This window comes from Acanthopagrus latus, chromosome 3 (assembly GCF_904848185.1).
Source record: "Acanthopagrus latus isolate v.2019 chromosome 3, fAcaLat1.1, whole genome shotgun sequence".
NCBI lineage: Eukaryota > Metazoa > Chordata > Actinopteri > Spariformes > Sparidae > Acanthopagrus > Acanthopagrus latus.
The window spans coordinates 26,132,123-26,149,801 of NC_051041.1; the positions used below are offsets into that span (position 1 = coordinate 26,132,123).

The window sequence follows — 17,679 nt, forward strand, 5'->3', positions numbered from 1 at the left end:
CAGGATTGGGGTCGATATGGTCATTTTTTCACTGATCAGCAATTTTGAACGTGGACCCAAGACCGATTTTTCTTTTTTTTTTTCGTCAGAGCACAATTTGTGGCAGAACGAAGATGCATGTGTAATGTTACTCTGGCAAACCTGTGGATAAAATGTCTGCAGTGTGGAAATAGGTTAATTTAGAAAATGAAAGCAGACCAGACGTTACTGTACCTATATCTTCTTCACGTTTTTATTCCTCTTCTTTTCCTTCACTGGGCGCTAGATAGTTTCAGTTATCATTAACAGCAGCAAAAAATGACAACATTTTTTTGAGCGACATGTAACATCTGCAATGTGACTGAAATATTATTGAGAACTTAACTGAATTAAATGCTCTGGATAACCAGGTCATATCTGTGGTAGAGGATCAGGGTTTTCTTCGTACTGATAAACTGAAATAATTTCGACAATATTTAAATTTCAATAGATTTATTATATATTAACATAGTTCCAAAACACTGCAAAATCAACGTTAAACAATTTTAAAAGAACTGTGCAAAATAGGTCATTGGCTTGTTTTTGAAACATGTCCTTTAATGTCTTTAATGTTACAGAGGTAGAATGAGATGTATTGGCAGCAGCACTCCATTGGCCAGCAGACCCTCTCTGTGAAAAAAATGAAGAGAACATGTCATTATTAATTACTACTGTCACTGTTACTTAATACTAAGGGTGCAGCCAACACATCACAAAACTCACAATTTAGATCATATCACTTTTGTGAGAAACAAGGTTGGATTATTTTTTAATATCAAAACAAAAAGGATTATTGTTAAATTAATTATGAGTACTCTAATTTGGCTCTTATCTCTATCTAGACACTTGTTATATTCACCATTTTATGTTATTATTTATATATAGTCTATTCTACAAATAATCCACAAGTATTATGTATTTCTGATATTACTAATATACATTGGCTGTCTCTGTCTACCTGCTCATCTGTTGCCAGTGGACTCGGTCAATCTGATTGGTCAGATAGCTGCTGAGCCACAGGTAGACGCTGGTCCAGTGAACGGAGCTGAGATAAAAGTCTGTCATCTCAGTCAGTTTGCATTCACTAACTCAGTCCACCCAGTACGTGTTTGTCTCAATTCAGTCAGTTTACATTAGTGACAGCAAATTAGACAGAGAGACCTCGACATACACATACATCATGCACCCGAGTTTAAGGTTAGCTTACCTTGCATTCGCTTAACAGTTGAGGGTGATGGTCGCTTAAATTGGATGTGTTACCGCCCCTCACAGCAACTTTCTTCTTGCAGCTTCTGCAAATAGAGCTGCCATCCTCGACCAGCTGTCCCTGAGCATGCTTATAAAAAACAAAATACGCCCAGACTTCAGATTTGGTTTCTTTGAAGGCGGAAAAAATGCCGTGAGGGCCGCTACTATCACGTCCTCCCGCCGCCTTGTCTTCTTCACTACATAACAAGCGCACGTTGCACGCTGCGCCTGCGTACCGAGACTTGGATAAAGTATCTCGCGAGTTTTCTACACCGTGGTTATCGACCGCGGTTACCATGGTAATTAAAACTTAAACGGTAACCTTCACCGTCGGGAAACTTACCATGGTTTACCGTGACACAGTGGGACAAATCTAGGATAAAGGTCATCCATAACCTGTATTAATTCAAAGAAAATATTAAGTATTGGTTTGGACAATTGATGCACTAGCCTTTGTCTTTTTCAAAACACTTATCATTAATGACTGCCATATATGTAGACTAATATACACTGCGTCATTTTACAACTTAGTCATTATGAAAAACAAACGGTGGGTGTTATGACTTTGGGCTCAATTGTCTATTTGTAGCACGAATAACATTGCTCAGTGCATTTTCTTGTCACTTTCAAGTCATTACTCATTCATAAGAAAACATCTCATAATAGCATGGCCTATACATTTTATTGCGTACTATACAGTATATACAGTACTTTGCTGCCTTTTCATTAACATTTAATTTTGACTTTATTGCACTGCTCTTTTTCTATATATGTTTTTGTTCAATTTGTTTTTCTGTTGCATTATTCTGTGTTTTTATTCTTAACCGCCATAAATTTCATGTTTGTTTCTATGTCTATGCTAAGTATTAATTCTTGTGCTGCTGGAACGCCTAAAAAATAAGTACCACTAAATACTACAAATACTACCCAAACTCTTGATATCTACAGTATAATCCAAGTGAATTATTAAGTAATCAATCAGAAAAAACATTTTAAAAAAAAAATACACACACCAAGTCACAACATGATCAAATGTTCTGTAACCTTTTATTCCTGAACACAATAAAGTCATTCATCTGTGTGACAGTCATAGTAGGCCAAATACTTTCTTTGGTCCGTTCTTCGCAGAATTTCCACGTCATCAGTGTTGTAAAATTGGAACTTGAAGGGCTCTGGGATAGCTTCCTTTTCATGCTCATACACTTCATCTTTCCATACCCTTACATATTGCAGAGCAGCCTCAGCCTGGTCCATATCAGGCAGGTCGACTTTGGCAGACAACAGTTGTTTGTTGGCCTCAACCCACTCTGCTACATGTCTGCAATCATGAAGAATGCGATCTTCAACCGAGTCCTATGGAAAAGACAGAAAGATGTCTGTACCATACCTGATACACCAACAGTATCTGACCAATAGATACTGTGAAAAAGTTTACCCCTTCCACTGGTGTGTCCACATCGGCAGGTCTGACTGAGACCTCAGCCTGCTGCTCTTCTTCCTGAAAATATATAAATAAGCAAAATGATCAGTTGTAATATTCAAAACACAAGCTACAAAAAGGAGAAAAAGAAAAGATCCCATCAGTGCCCTCTTCTAATATGTCCACCTCAACAAATGTTAATTTTCCAATCCAATCATGCATTATCTTGGCACTTTATTTTCAAAGTGCAGACAGCAGGTCTGACCTAAACTTGTGAATGGCATATTCTTTAAAGTGACCCCACAATTGCATTATAATTGGAAAAAGATCACAAAGGGGGTAGTGGAACTGACTGCAGCATGTTGTGCAGCGTTCCATTGCAGGCTCTCCACCACGTGGAAAAATTGAATGATGCATCTAAAAAATATATAAAATGTGTCATGTGTTTGAATTGTAATACATGAACTTCAATTCAAATTAATGTACACAGCCTACAAACTGAGATTGTCTTTGCTTACAGGTAAAATGGCCACTTGCACCAGGTAGAGTAAATGAGGCCTTACTTATGTAGAAGACGTCCAGCATTCAAAAACTTACTGTGAAAGTGAAAGTGGCTAAAACAAGACACCTTAGTAATTTAGTATGTTATGTTAGAAGCAAAATATACAAGTATCAAAAATAAAAAGTACTGATGGTGCAGAAGCAGATGGTGCAAATGGAAGCAGTTACTTAGTTTGTAACATTCTGTAATTTGCATCATTAATTACTTCTATAACATTACTATTTTACGGCACCTATATTTATGAAGAACACAAGAAACCATGCATTTACTTTCTGTGGATGGTAAAAATCAGCAACTCACCGCTACTTGGGACACATGCTCACATGCTCACTCGTTGGTCTCTATCGAATTAAAAGGCAGGTGAAATTACCCCCCCACAAAACAATAAAAAAAAAAATTTAAAAATGTCCTCACTTTCCGTCCTGACAGTGGCGCCTGCACCGGAAGCGACCTCACAGTGGAGGTCTGCAGCCAGGTGCCTCTCCACACTTCAGCTGTCTGTATAAGAGGGTCTGCTGTCACAGTGCAGCGTCACAGACTCACCTGCTACCACAAGAAAAGTGGAAGGCCAATGTTGCAATAGCATATGCAGAATAAGAAAGAGCCATATTAAAGTATATACTTGAGAATGTGACAATATACCAAGTTGAACTGACAAAATCATCTGGCGGCAGGCAGGCAGAAGATTTTAAGAATATTTGTCGCAAAAAATCAATGATGACATTTCCCAACAATTAGCAGAATCATATTGATTGATTTGCTCAATATATGATGAATAGTTTGGTCTAGTGTGAAAGAGTTGAAAGCATTTTATTACATGCTATACAGTATACTGACATCTGAAAATACCTTTATGCAGATGTAATGATAATAGTTGCAACCATATTACCCATTCATGCTGCATCTCACAAATAGAGCTGCAACAGTTAGTCAATTCAAATGTGGCATTTCTGTGTTGTGATGTTGTGATGAGGCAGTTGAAAATGCGCATCAAGTGACAGCCTCAGGACCGTCACAGAAGATCTGACCAGAGTCCAGTATTAGAGATACACAAATGTACACAGTAAACAGTACGTTTTTGGACTACAACACTGATATGCTGCTGCAGAAGTTGAAAAAGAATTGTAGTATTTCTTCGTCTCTTCCTAACTCACCCTTCATAGTCTTTTTAAGAGATGTTTTGAAAATTGTGTTTGAGTTAACTATTACCCTCTGTGTTATCATTTACTGTAATCACAAAATCCAAATTTGGGAAAGTGGTAGTGGAGCTGAGCCAAGATAAGTGGGTTGCAACTGCCATGGCAGAAGCTACCTCAAAAAGATCAAAACTTATATCACTGTGACAAACTTGTGCTGTAAAAAAAAAAATGGCTTCAGAAAAATGTGGCATGAAAAATGTTATATACCACTGCATCCATGTGTTAAATTGTGATGTAGTGATGTAGTGTGAGAACATTTCCAAACATCCTTTGGAACATTTCCCGGGGACATGTGGACTGTATGTCATGAGAAAAGTGTAGCTTGCAGTGTTGAAACCACAGAGATAACTACAGCTCTGCAGTCCTGCTCATCTCTACAGAGTTTTTTAGCTTTTTAAAACTTCAGTATCATTGCTCTCATCTGCTTTATTTCCACTGATACCAGGCAGCCATTTATAGGGAAAAGCTCTCCTCTGCGTGTTTGACCTGACAATTCATCCTTGGCCTCCCTTACATGTAGACTTGTCACTCTTTATACTACTTAGACTTAATAACTACAGCCACGAGAGGCTGCCACTTAAACAGACACATGAATCTGAATGAATGGTAATGTTAATCTACTAGACTCATTTAAGGGCTGTCCTGTAATTTAGTATTACACCTACACCCAGTTGGGATATTTATGAAAAGTCGATGGTCAGAGTCGAGTCAGGAGTTTTGAGCCCATGATGAAATAACTCTGATGACATATTTATTCTGTCAGACTTTAGAGGGTTTTAAATATTGTGTTCAACATAAGAGAGTACTGGTGAGGAAGTTTTCCTCTGCCTGTAGCCTTTTGATTTAACACAGTCTCAGTCTAGTAATCAGATAATTAAATCCATGGCAGTTAGAAATGAGCTTCTGCATTACTGTTTTTGCTTATACCTGGTCTAAACCAGATGTCACACTAGGACTCTCCAGCTCTGCCTGTGCTCATGTCAGGGCCCTTTGGTCCTAACAGGCTAAATTACAAGGGTGGTAGCACTATGAGATGACCTGATGGACTCTTTGGTGTAAATTATTGTTATGTAGCTTTGTGCTGAACTTGCTAAACGATCATGGTTTGGGTTTTAGTCCCTGTGAGGACATACTATATGAACACAAAGCACAAATTAGTGCCCTCAAATTAAATTGTATGCAGGGATTACAGTAACAGAACGTAATGTTTTTTTCTAAACCCTTAAATACCCCTTACCCTTAGTATCCATGTTCAGATTAGGAAAAACTTCCCATTTAATCTCTTAAAATGTTTAAGGAGTATCAAATTAAAATACAATATCAACATTGTTTATACAGGCAAAATCTGAACATATTTATCTCAATTCAAGATGAAGTGGCGATGGGGAATTGGAGTACATACATTTTATTAATCAAAAATGCATATTTTATGCTTTCATATTGTATTAATAATAACTGATATGTTAGTTTGAAACCCAACTTCATCTGTTGGGCCACATAGTAAAGAGAAGTACGTCTTGAGTTTACCCAAAACTATTGGTTAGACCAAATTGCCACTCTATTGCAGACATCAAAGACAACAAAGCAACACATCACATGAAATAATCCCAACAGAAATGTCAGATAGGTCAGACCACCAAAATTTCATAATCTATCGTCCTCAATTATCACCACTAGGTGGCGCTATAATCAAGGAAAGTGCATCTTGGCTTATAACTCGCATATACTTTGGCAGACATAGAAAAATCTTATATCCATGCACTCACTGAATTGGGCCATTCCCATTTCTGCCAACCTTTTTTTCCTGCAAATTTGCCAAATATTGCAAAATACGTCTACACATCAATACCAAGTCGTCCATTTTGATTTTTGCCGCCATTTTGAAATATTTCCAATCCTTGTACTTTAACGACATCCTTCTACAGATTTAACACAACAAACTTCACAGTCAGTCAGTATCATCGTTTGATCTTGAAGATTAAAAGTTATGAAAAGCTTTATCCTACGTCATACCAGCTGGCCATGGTGGTGCCATCCATTTAAACTCTTCGCCACAAAGCATCAAGTCCCTCTAACTTCGTCATACAATTCCCCATCAACACCAAACTCAACATACATGTAGAGGTTCTTGCCCTGATTATGTCTATGCATCAATACTGTGTCATATCCATAGCACCACCCATTGGACACAGGAGTGAAAGACAAACATCATCCAACTGAACTGACATTTACTGCTTGTTTTCTCCACATCATACACTACAACATTTCATGCAAGTAACAGGTGAGCGTGCAATCTGACGGCGCCGCAGCCCGGCGTGCATGGCCTTCGAGGGCCTGTTCATTGCTGCTTGCAGCTTTAATTCTATAAATGTTACTATAACAGCTGAAAACAGTGCCTACAACTCAACTTATGCCTAAGTTGAGTTGTAGGCATATCAATACCAAAACACGGCTGCTAGCCTGCCACTAACACTATTTCTTGTTTGTAACTGACTGGTGTAGCCACAATAACATAATTTAGAAATTAGTGATATATGAGTAAATGAAGATCCAAAAAATATAATAAACATAATTCAGTAATAATTCAAGACCATGAATCAAGTCATTTTAGAGCAGTAACTGGTAAATTTTGCACGTTAATTATTTTTTCAAAACCAAAATTTTCAAATTTATTGAATTACGTGCAATATTTTGCAGCGTCGTGTTGGCACATGCCAGGCTCTATTTGTTCTGAGTGTCTGAAAAATAATTTCTAAGAGCTATATTTTATTTACTTTATGCTTGATGGAAGCTTGGAGTAGGGCTGAATGATATAGACAAAATTTCATATCTCGATATTCATGCCAGATATCTTGATATCGATATGATACAATATGACTACGGGTTAGGTGAAAACCAAACATTTTTCAGAAAAATAAAAAGATTATTTTAAGCCATATACAAATGGTTGATAGAGAAGTCAGTACCAAAATATCACAAACTCTCTACAGAGACAAATATATTTGAAGTCACAACAGTAAAGGGAGGGAGAAGATCAAACGATCTATGTGCATTTTTACAAGATGAACGATGACATCCTAATCTGGAGAGAAAGAGTGAAAGTGAAGATCGAGACTCAGCAGCTTCAGTTTATCGGTAAAGTACCAGTGGAATCTAGAAGGAAGTCAGAGAAATAACGGATCAACAGAGTAAACAGCAGCTATCCCGGCTCAAATCCACAGAGCGAGCGGCCACGGTATCCGCTCCTGCTGCCCCAGCCAGCCCCCGACACACTGGCCTGCCACCTACGCAGCCGCTCGGGAGGGGAGAGACCGTGGACTGCGATGACTCTGAGCAGCAGGAGAACTACAATATAATATTTTTCTTGTCTTTCCCCTGATGACCTGAATAAGTCGCTAAATTTGTCACTAGTCGCTTTTTCAAAATAAAGTCGCTCCAAGGGTCTGAAAAGTCACTAAATCTAGCGAGAAAGTTGCCAAGTTGGCAACACTGTGTGTGTGTGTGCGCGCGCGTGCGTCTCCGTCTCCCTCGCTCTCGCACTCGTATGTTTGTCATTGGTTTGCTTCAGTTGTTGATCCACAGCAAGCATGAAATGAGGTTTGCGGTTGGCTGGCCTTAGCGGTGCATTCATGGGAAATCGTAAAAATGATATTTGTTGTGACTGCCCGAGCTGTACATGCATGGCGAGCGAGAGAAAACTATATTGTTTATATCGTTTCTTTTTCGATATTAATATCTTGAATGTTCGTATCTAGATATAGATACGATAACGATATATCGTTCAGCCCTAGCTTGGAGGTGATGGAGTATAGGTGAATTTGGTCATGCTCAACATACTGTAAGATAAATTTCTATGTGTGCTTTATTGCACACCTTTATGAAGTGTTGAAGGATACAGTTGGACATTTTTTGCATTTTATTGTAATTTTATGATATAAGGACAGATCTCGGCATCAGGGTTGTGCTTTGCAGATTGTTTCTTTGACTAGAGATGGTTTTTGTCTTAGCATGGGCCTCTCATTTAGAGGTCAGGAAGGTATTGCATGCATGCTCTAGGTGGGGTTCCTCTGACTCTCCTGACCATCCTGTCCAACTTGGAGCCTCTCTTGTTAAATTTAGAGCAGTGGCAGGTCAGCCAGAGCAGCAACCCTTAGCCTTCATGAGTGTGTTCTTCTATCCAGCCCCTCTGTCTCTTTCTTTTTCCCTTCTATCTTTTCCTTACAATCTTACCTTTATGTGTATTTTAGAATATTACTAGTGGTATCTCAATGATGTCCACATAAGAGGCTTCCCTTTTCTCACAGTATTTCTTCTGAAAGATGAGATGAGAGGTCTTTATTATATCTCAGTAACTGTAAAGCAAAACATGTTTTTTTGCTGATGACCAGTTAATCTGCCTTCAAGTGGTAAAATAAAGAACAGCACTCTTACTGTGTACTGCACGTTCTGAATGATTATCAACTCACAGTGTTCGTGGCCCTGACAAGGTACGTTTGGTGTCCTCTAGAAGGCACAGTCAGCTTGTAGTTAGGGTGATCTTAGTGTGTAGAAACAAAAAAGTGATCCCTTGGTTAATGAAAGGAATTGAGAACATTGTTTGTGTACGCAGAGTTTACTAAAAAGAAGGTTTTTGATCTACTCATCGTAGGAGCTGGATATCCGGCACGCTGCTGTCATGGCAGACAAAAGGTGTCAGTTCCCGAGTGCGACCTAACAGGAAGGCCTGCGTGAATTTAGATCTAGCTAAAATCGTTTTCACTGTAACCATGCTTGCATGAAATGAGCACAAAGTTGTGTTGCATCGTTCAGGAACATTTATTTTTAGCAACGTTAGGTAATAAATTGACCAGATTATATCAGTATCCTCTTTTAAAGACCAACAGAGAATCACACAGTAAAAGTCAGCCTGTACTCACTATAATGACGTTCTTCTGTTACTCTTCATAATTTTAGCAACTAGCTACTATTTGGGTATTTGGTTTAATCCATTTTATTTTATTTTTTTAACTGGGTCCATTTACTGTGGCTTCTGTATCCCATTTTGCAATAACTCACAATAACTTTTCTTTTCTATTTCTGAGCTGCATTATTATGAATCAAACACGTCGATCTCTTAAGCAAGAAGACTGGGGGAGAGGCCCTAGAGGTCGGTGTTTTAATCCATAGTAACAGAAATGGAAGGAAAATGTATTGCGAGGTAAGGTAAAAGTTCTGTGAGGGAATGCAAGAGTATTTTGGGGGAGCTAAAACAAATAATGCTAGGGAACCCAAAAGTTGTCCTAAAATATTGTCACTATGACCCTTTTAGCGCTCTGTTGATGTTTGTAGTAGTAGTTTGTGCTGACAAAATGTCCTCTGCTTTGTGATGTAGTTCTGTTTGGAGATAAACCAAGGAACCCTGGCCAGCGTACGGAAGTGGAAACGGCCACGAGGGCTGTGGAAAAGTGTTGTGTCTGAAAAACCCACTGGACGCTTCAGTAAGGTACAGCAGCCATCTTTACAGCACTGATATCTTTCTTAGGTTGATTTGTTGAAAGAATACAGCTACACATATTGACAGGTGCAGCTAACTGCTGCTGTATTGGTGTTGTGATCTTTTGCTGATGCATCTTCAATTTAGAAACATTGATGTCAGTGGTCCTCAAGTACCCAAAAACCAACAAACCCAAATATTATCCATTAGTCCCCAAATATTAAATATCAATCCTGACAGTAGTTTTTTGTTCAAAAAAAGAATATATCAGTGTGGTGATCAACCGTATCTGCCACTCCAGTAAAGCTAAGCCTAACATTAGGCTACAAACTAAATCATAGTTGCATGACTTTAATATCACCACCACTACACTACCTACTACACTATACACATTTTACTATAACTTAATTGTTCTACAAGTTAGAGTCTGACCAGTTTGCATGCTTGAAAGGTGCACAATGAGTAGATGCATCTCTGTTTGGTGTGATGTAAAGGCATGGACACCCTCTGTAGTCTCATTTAGCCACTTGTTAGCCTTTAAAGACACAAAAACACGTTTTAATCCAAACATTGCATATTTATTGAGGTATTTTACATTGTAGAACTTTCACTTCGTGAAATTCTCTAGGCTTGTGTAGACCTTATTTCAGCCATCTGACCAAAAACCTATCCATAAAACCCACTGACTTCCAGTGAAGGGAACTGCAAATGCAATAATGGCTGGTTTCTTTCCTGAGGCACTCTTTACTCCCTGAAGTGCCACCTGAGTTGATATTGTTTTTACATGGCATTTTTTCTCATAACGTGTTGCTGCAGAAACAAAAATTAAAAATGTGATAGAAGTGCTATGTAGTTTCATACTTTGCAATGCAAAAATGAAAAACTGTAAAAGTACATATTTCAGTATATCCTGGTGCTGTCTTTTTTTGTTCACATCATTAATTAATTAATTTTCTTTATTTCAACATAGTGTTCCTGAAAATCTAATATGTACTAATTCTCAATCATATTTAAATGATTGTTAGACTATTTGTTTCTCTTTTTGCATTAGAATTGGATAAATTGGTTACCAAACTGTCTTTTTTTTATTTGCAGAAAATATAGCAGTTTGATAACTGTAACTAAGACTTGTTTCCTGTTCTTTCATCTATAACACGTCTTTGTGCCTGGAAGAAGGCTATCTAACATCTTTACTGACTTCTGCTTTCTTCACCCATTAATTGCAGTTCAGTAAGCAAAAGTTCATATTGATGGCCTTGTGATACAGTAAGTGGTCATAACTGACTCGCATGATTCTATTTTCCCAGGGAGCGAGCTACTCTGGCTTTCTGTGGGACAGTTCATCTGGTATTGAGCTGAGGGATGCTGCAGTCCTGGATCCTCCTGCTGTAAATGGTAACAGGAATCATACCTACCCTAAACTCTACCTGGCTCACTTTTCTGTAAGTAAATTCCCAAGAAAGAACATGGTATCCTCAATGTGTAGAAAATTATTTTCAATCCTGTAAAGTTTATTATAATATGAGATTTTTTTGGTTTGGCAACATTATTGATTGCATGGACCTACTCCCAAATGCAGAAACAAACCCTCAATCGTTAAAGAAAATGGGTCATTCCAGAATTGGAGGACATTTGGGCTTCGGAATTAAAAAAAAAAAAAAAAAACCTTCTATTTGACAGTTTTCTGTTACATATTCATCAATAATAGACATTAAACTATTAAAAGTATGGCTGTCAGGTGATTAAAAAATTAATCTAACTAATTACAGGATTTGTAATTAATCAATCTAATTAATCGCATTTTAATCTCAAATCTGCTAAAGGTACCCAAATAAAGAATTCTAGGACATTACAAAATTGTATTGCATGACCAATCAATTGAATACACTAAGAAGAGAAGATTTGAAATCCACATTTTTTTGAATTTTTTTTAGTGAAGTGCATTTCATAAATTAAATTTAAAAGAAAATGGTCAAGCGCATCCCAGCAAACCAATTAGGCCAGGAGCATTATTCAAAAATGCAATACAAATACACTTAAATAAATACAATTCAGAAATAAAATAAGGCTGAGTCTCAAACAGGCACTTAAGCAGACTTCTCAATTCAAAATGAGCACTAAAGCTGACTCAATACAGCAATTCAAAATGAATACCAAAGCTGACTAAATACGGCAATTCAAAATGAATACCAAAGCTGACTAAATACGGCAATTCAAAATGAATATTAGAATTATAAGGCTGTGAACAGTGATATAGAATTTGTCTTCAAAATAAGAGCTTCACATTGCATCCCATTTAGAACTGGGATCTTAGCGGGGGGCTTTTAATTTGAAAGTAGCGACCGTCCTTAGCTTGCCAACATAACAACAATATAACACAACCAAACAGCTACAGAGCCCGAGGAGACACTGCATCACGTGGATCTCAGCAGCTGTTCAGTTGTTCATCTTGATGTCCGCGGATGAAGTGATGGACTGACTGCTGTGATCAGCTGTTTCTTGATTTTAAAACTCCTCAGTTGTGGGTCACACAACAGTGCAGGTCATTGACACCTCCGCCCACCCTACTAAGAGGCCGGCACGTTTCTGCCTCGTTTTTAGATAGCAGGCGAGGCTGAAATAAGTGTACCCTGCTTTTTGTTGTTGTTGTTGTTGTTGTTGTTGTCACCCTGCTTTGACTAGCGACGCAGGTGGAAAGTGACGAACACGTCCGGACAAGTTCCTCGGTGCTAGTGCTACCATGACGTGCCACTGCCAAGTAGCCTAGGGGACATTCAATGGGCGAAATTTAAAATGCTCCCGCATTGAATTGCCACTCAAAATCTCAGAATTAATTGCGTTAATTTTTTTATAACGCGTTAATTTGCAGTGTAATTAATGAATCTGATTAACGTGTTAAACTGACAGCCGTAATTAGAAGCTATATTGGCTCATCTAAGGCATCAAAAGATTTCTTATGTATTACATCTTTAATTTGATATTTGCAAATACATGCTAATTTTAGCATTTTCTCACAAATCTCTTCTAGCTGTTTAGCTAGCTGTTTGCATTTACCAAGATGACAAACTTACATAAGTAAACAAGTAAAGTTTGTATATTATTCTAGAAATATGCTTGACAGGGTCACGTGAGGTAAAGTGAGACATTCAAGCAAGGCTGACAATGTTATAAAAATATGAAAAATATAAGAGAGTACATACCTTTGCTCTACCCATACTGTTGGGAAACTGATGATGTCACTTCCAGTCTATCATGTGGCTAACCCTTTTCTTCTACTTTTACCATGCTAAAAAGTTTAAGATAACAGGGTTGCATGCAAGTTGTGGGACACAGGTTTCTTGCAGAATAATACTTATTTAAAACATTAAAACAAACGTTTTATTAAAAAGATGTTTCTCCATCTACAAGAGACACCTATGAACAAAACAGTACAAAAGAAAGTAGATGTAAATGTCATTTTGACAGTTTTTGTCGGAGTTCAATTTGGTCACCAAGGGTGTGGGACAAGTGAAAAATAGCATATCAGGGGGTACTCCAGACTTATTTGGTATTTTAAAAAATATTTTCAAATAATTTTTTTCTCCAAGTTTATTTAGAGTTGGTCTCTGGACAAGTAAAAGTTACACAACAACTGCATGATTTTGTATTTTGTAAATTTATTATTTGAAATGTCATGGGTGGGAAGTAAAATGTCCTCCAATTTTGGAATCACCCAAATAACTTATTTTTTTTTCTCAGCAATACAGACCACATACGTGTATGATAGTATTTTAAACAACTCATTATCATTAGACCATTGCAGAAGAAGAGATGATGAAATTAATGTGTCAGTCAAACCTCAAATGGCGGAAAAGTTATAGAAAACTGAAATATGTTTGAAATATAGCAGTTTTGCATTATCTCTCCATGCAGAACGTTTTTTTTTTTTCTTTTTGTCCCTAATTTCTAGGTTTGTGGGTCAATGGAATTTCATCGCTCAAAGCTCATTAGTCCCCAATGAGGTCAAAATGAATAGACAAGCCACAGAATTTAAAGGTGCAAAATGTAAAAATGTCTTCAGAAACATTATCAATTGAATGTGGAGAAACAACAGTTTTGACGTAATGTGAAATTTGTATATGTATGGTGTTGCAGAGATTTCAATTTAAGTTAGCATTCTATCCAGCTAGCCCCTAGCCCCTTTCTATCTTAAGAGGTGACAGTACGTCTGATAGTAAAGAACACCAACACTCCCCCATGCTCTGAGCTCCCAGTCCTGGAGAGGTTAGCTAACTGGCTTAACTTACTAGCTCACAGAAGTTACACTTAACAGCAGTTAGCTGATACTATGTTATGATACTATATGCTGCCCTTCTTGTTTGGAGTATGAATTTCTGCAGGTAATCAAATTCCTTAACCTTTCAAGAAATACACCAAATGAGAACTGCCTGCACTTTGGTATGCAGAAATGTTCTCCTCTGTGTTCAGATGGAGGCAGAAATCTCAGTGACAGATATTTTGCCAGACTAACATCTCTTCCATTAATTTCCACTAACATTGTACATCTTAATGAGGGCTTTTTTATGTGCAAATTAACTTCCAATAAACCCCAACATCTTTTTTTCTCAAAGTTTCATCCAGTTGACCTTTTATTAGGTTAATGTAATGCCTCTTAAGTATGCAGAGTAAAAAGATGAATTACTTTAATGTTTCTGTTATTAGTTATGACAACATTGAACTAACCAAAGTAATCACAAACATGGTAATCAAATGATGATACAGGTTGTAAGCAGTGATTTTACTATTGATAGGAATGTTGGCCAAAACTATGAAAAATACCGAAATTATAATAATCTGGAATTATCCTTTAATCTCTTTCCAGCCATTTTCAAATGGGCATCAAAAACTGCTATACCTGCAGTCAGTTTAGGGTAGCTCCATGTACATCCCTGTCTTCTGTTGTGCTGCTAAGTGGATTATGTCCTGAATCAAATGTCTGACTTTTCCCATTAGGTTGGTGTGTACGAGCTGACGATGGTGAACGTCAACCTGCAGGGCACAGCTACATCGGGAGAATCCAGCGGCACAGGTGAAGCCCAGTGTCATCGCCTTTCCCCCATCATTCAGGAAACACTCAAAGGTCAGGAGAGACCAATACAGATCCAGTATCCAGTGTTCAACACATCATGCCACATGTCTGACACTGTTAATGGATTCACATAAGTTTTTCATAAAGAGAGTGATCAAAACACAAGTTATTGCATACACATTATTGTCTTGTATGCCCTCCATTTCTGCATAAAGGTGAATTTTAAGAATCATTAATTTTCTCATCCCTTTTTTTACATTTATATGTATATTTATCTTTCCGTGTAGGTGAGAAGGATTTGGTGGTGTTAGGAGATTTTGGCTCTCCTCCTCAGAGCTCAGAACTGGATATACTGAGAAAGGAGAAGCTCTGTGCCCTGGTACCATCCACCCAGTTCACTAATATCAGCACACGCTCACCACAGGGCACCCACTGTCTCGACAACATCTGGCTGAGCCGCTCCCTAAAAAAGATCTACTCAGGTAAGTGGTTTTGGATAGGGGATTTGAATTTTAAATCTGAAGTCATTAATAGCAAGTGAAGTCATAGTTTAGACAAATCTAAGTTGAGTCTCAAGTTATATGACAAAAAGTAAATTGAGGCAAGTCCAAGTCAAGTCAGTCACAGCAGAAACAGGCCGAGTCGATTCTCAAGTTGATCTTGTCCAGTCCAACTTACATTTTTGTCATACTGAGACAAGTAAAAGAGGATTCTAAAGTCTGTCAGAGCAAGTCTCAAGTCAAGTCTACATAAAACAAAATTGCAAGTGAAGTCTGCATGCTGTCTTACATGTTTGCTGACCTTCCATCTTCTTGTGTCTTTTCTCTGACAGGCCACTGTATGGTAGTGCGGGAGGGCTTGACCAATCCCTGGATCCCTGACAATTGGTCATGGGGTGGTGTGGCATCAGATCACTGCCCTGTGGTGGCAGAGTTTTACACAGATGTATCACCAAAGGACTTCAGCAGGCCAGGTATGGCAGTGGTGGACAGAGGAGACATTATGCCCAAACATGAGCGGTGACAACATCCACAGTGACAATAAAGACGTCAGTGGATGACCTCACCTCAGATGCCCTGCCAGGATTCTGATTTGTCTTGGTAGGAGACTAAGCAGGACATGGACATGGAGCACAAGACTTTCCTGATGAATGTGAAGAAGTGCCAAGTTTGCCTTTAGGGTTTCAATTTACATTGTACTAACTGTTAAGTCATAGAGCCATAAAAATGTTCAGGCAAAATATATATCATGTACTTTAAAAAGTGCCAAACATTTTCTACATGTATATACAATAAAGAAAAATGAATAAATGTTCCAGCTGGTCTGAACTCTCATTATTGCAAGTGCAGTATCTAATCAGAGTCATCTGAATGACTCTTCACAAGCTGTGCTGTAACACTCACCTGGTATGTCAGCATACAGGATGATAACATTTCAACTGAGCTATAGAGCTCATGGATGCTGCATTCTTAAAGTAAGTAAACCAGGCCTCTGTGCATGTGTTAGCAACCATCTTCCTCTGTGATGTTAGAAGAGGTGCCATGGCAAACCGCCATTAGAGGGCAGTGTTGCTGCCTCGACTGGGCAGTGTTCATAGGTTTGATTGGCAAAGGACAAAATAGCAGGAAAATATACGGCTCCACTATGTCTCTCTTTACATTTATTTTGTCCTGTTCTCGGCTTCAGCTAAGACAGAAATAGTTTGGCCCACACGTCCAAAATCCTTAGAATACAGTGTTTCCCCTAGATTGTTTTGTTGCTGCAGTGCTCTGAGTTGGTAACCTAGCGACACTAGGGGTGTCTGGGGGCATGCTCCCCCGCAAGAAAATTTTGAAAAATAACCCTTTAAATGAGGACTACTGGTGAGATTTTTGAGGGAAAAAAAATCATTTTCAGAATCAGAATCTAAGTCATTATTTTCAGCACAACCTCACATGTGTGAGTGTAGTTATTTATTTATTTATTTAATTAATTTTGATAGACATGAGACAAAAAGTGTAGAAGTTGACATTGCTGTTTGACAATATGTTACCCTCTTGAGCATTAGAGAACTTTTTTAACCATTATATTCTTTATGTGTCATTATTTTCAGCACAACCTCACATGTGTGAGTGTAGTTATTTATTTATTTATTTAATTAATTTTGATAGACATGAGACAAAAAGTGTAGAAGTTGACATTGCTGTTTGACAATATGTTACCCTCTTGAGCATTAGAGAACTTTTTTAACCATTATATTCTTTATTATATATTTATATATGTAAACAGAATCTGTAAAGTACTTTTGGTACTTTTCAAAGGGGGTGTACTCATTTACGGTGAGCACTGTATATATGTGTGTGTGTATATATATATACATACATACATACATACATACATACATACATACATACATACATACATACATACATACATACATACAGTGGGGCAAAAAAAATTTAGTCAGCCACCAATTGTGCAAGTTCTCCCACTTAAAAATATGAGAGAGGCCTGTAATTTTCATCATAGGTACACTTCAACTATGAGAGACAGAATAGGGGGAAAGAATCCAGGAAATCACATTGTAGGATTTTTAATGAATTAATTGGTAAGTTCCTCGGTAAAACAAGTATTTGGTCACCTACAAACAAGCAAGATTGCTGGCTCTCACAGAGCTGTAACTTCTTCTTTAATAGGCTCCTCTGTCCTCCA

At 37.8% G+C, this 17,679-nt stretch overlaps 1 protein-coding gene across 2 annotated transcripts in view; it reads left to right on the forward strand.

The window, feature by feature from the left end:
• The window catches only part of eepd1 (endonuclease/exonuclease/phosphatase family domain containing 1), a 50,047-nt gene extending 33,745 nt beyond the window's left edge, over positions 1–16,302 (forward strand). The window contains exons 4-8 of one of the 2 annotated variants that reach the window (XM_037093750.1): positions 9,819–9,929; positions 11,228–11,362; positions 14,913–14,988; positions 15,276–15,470; positions 15,821–16,302. In XM_037093750.1, the coding sequence (XP_036949645.1) occupies positions 9,819–9,929; positions 11,228–11,362; positions 14,913–14,988; positions 15,276–15,470; positions 15,821–16,011 (708 nt within the window). In that variant the 3' untranslated portion in view covers positions 16,012–16,302. Of the gene's footprint in view, positions 1–9,818; positions 9,930–11,227; positions 11,363–14,912; positions 15,040–15,275; positions 15,471–15,820 lie in introns of both variants that reach the window. The other variant, XM_037093749.1, reaches the window with a different exon arrangement.
• The last annotated feature ends 1,377 nt before the right edge of the window (positions 16,303–17,679 follow it).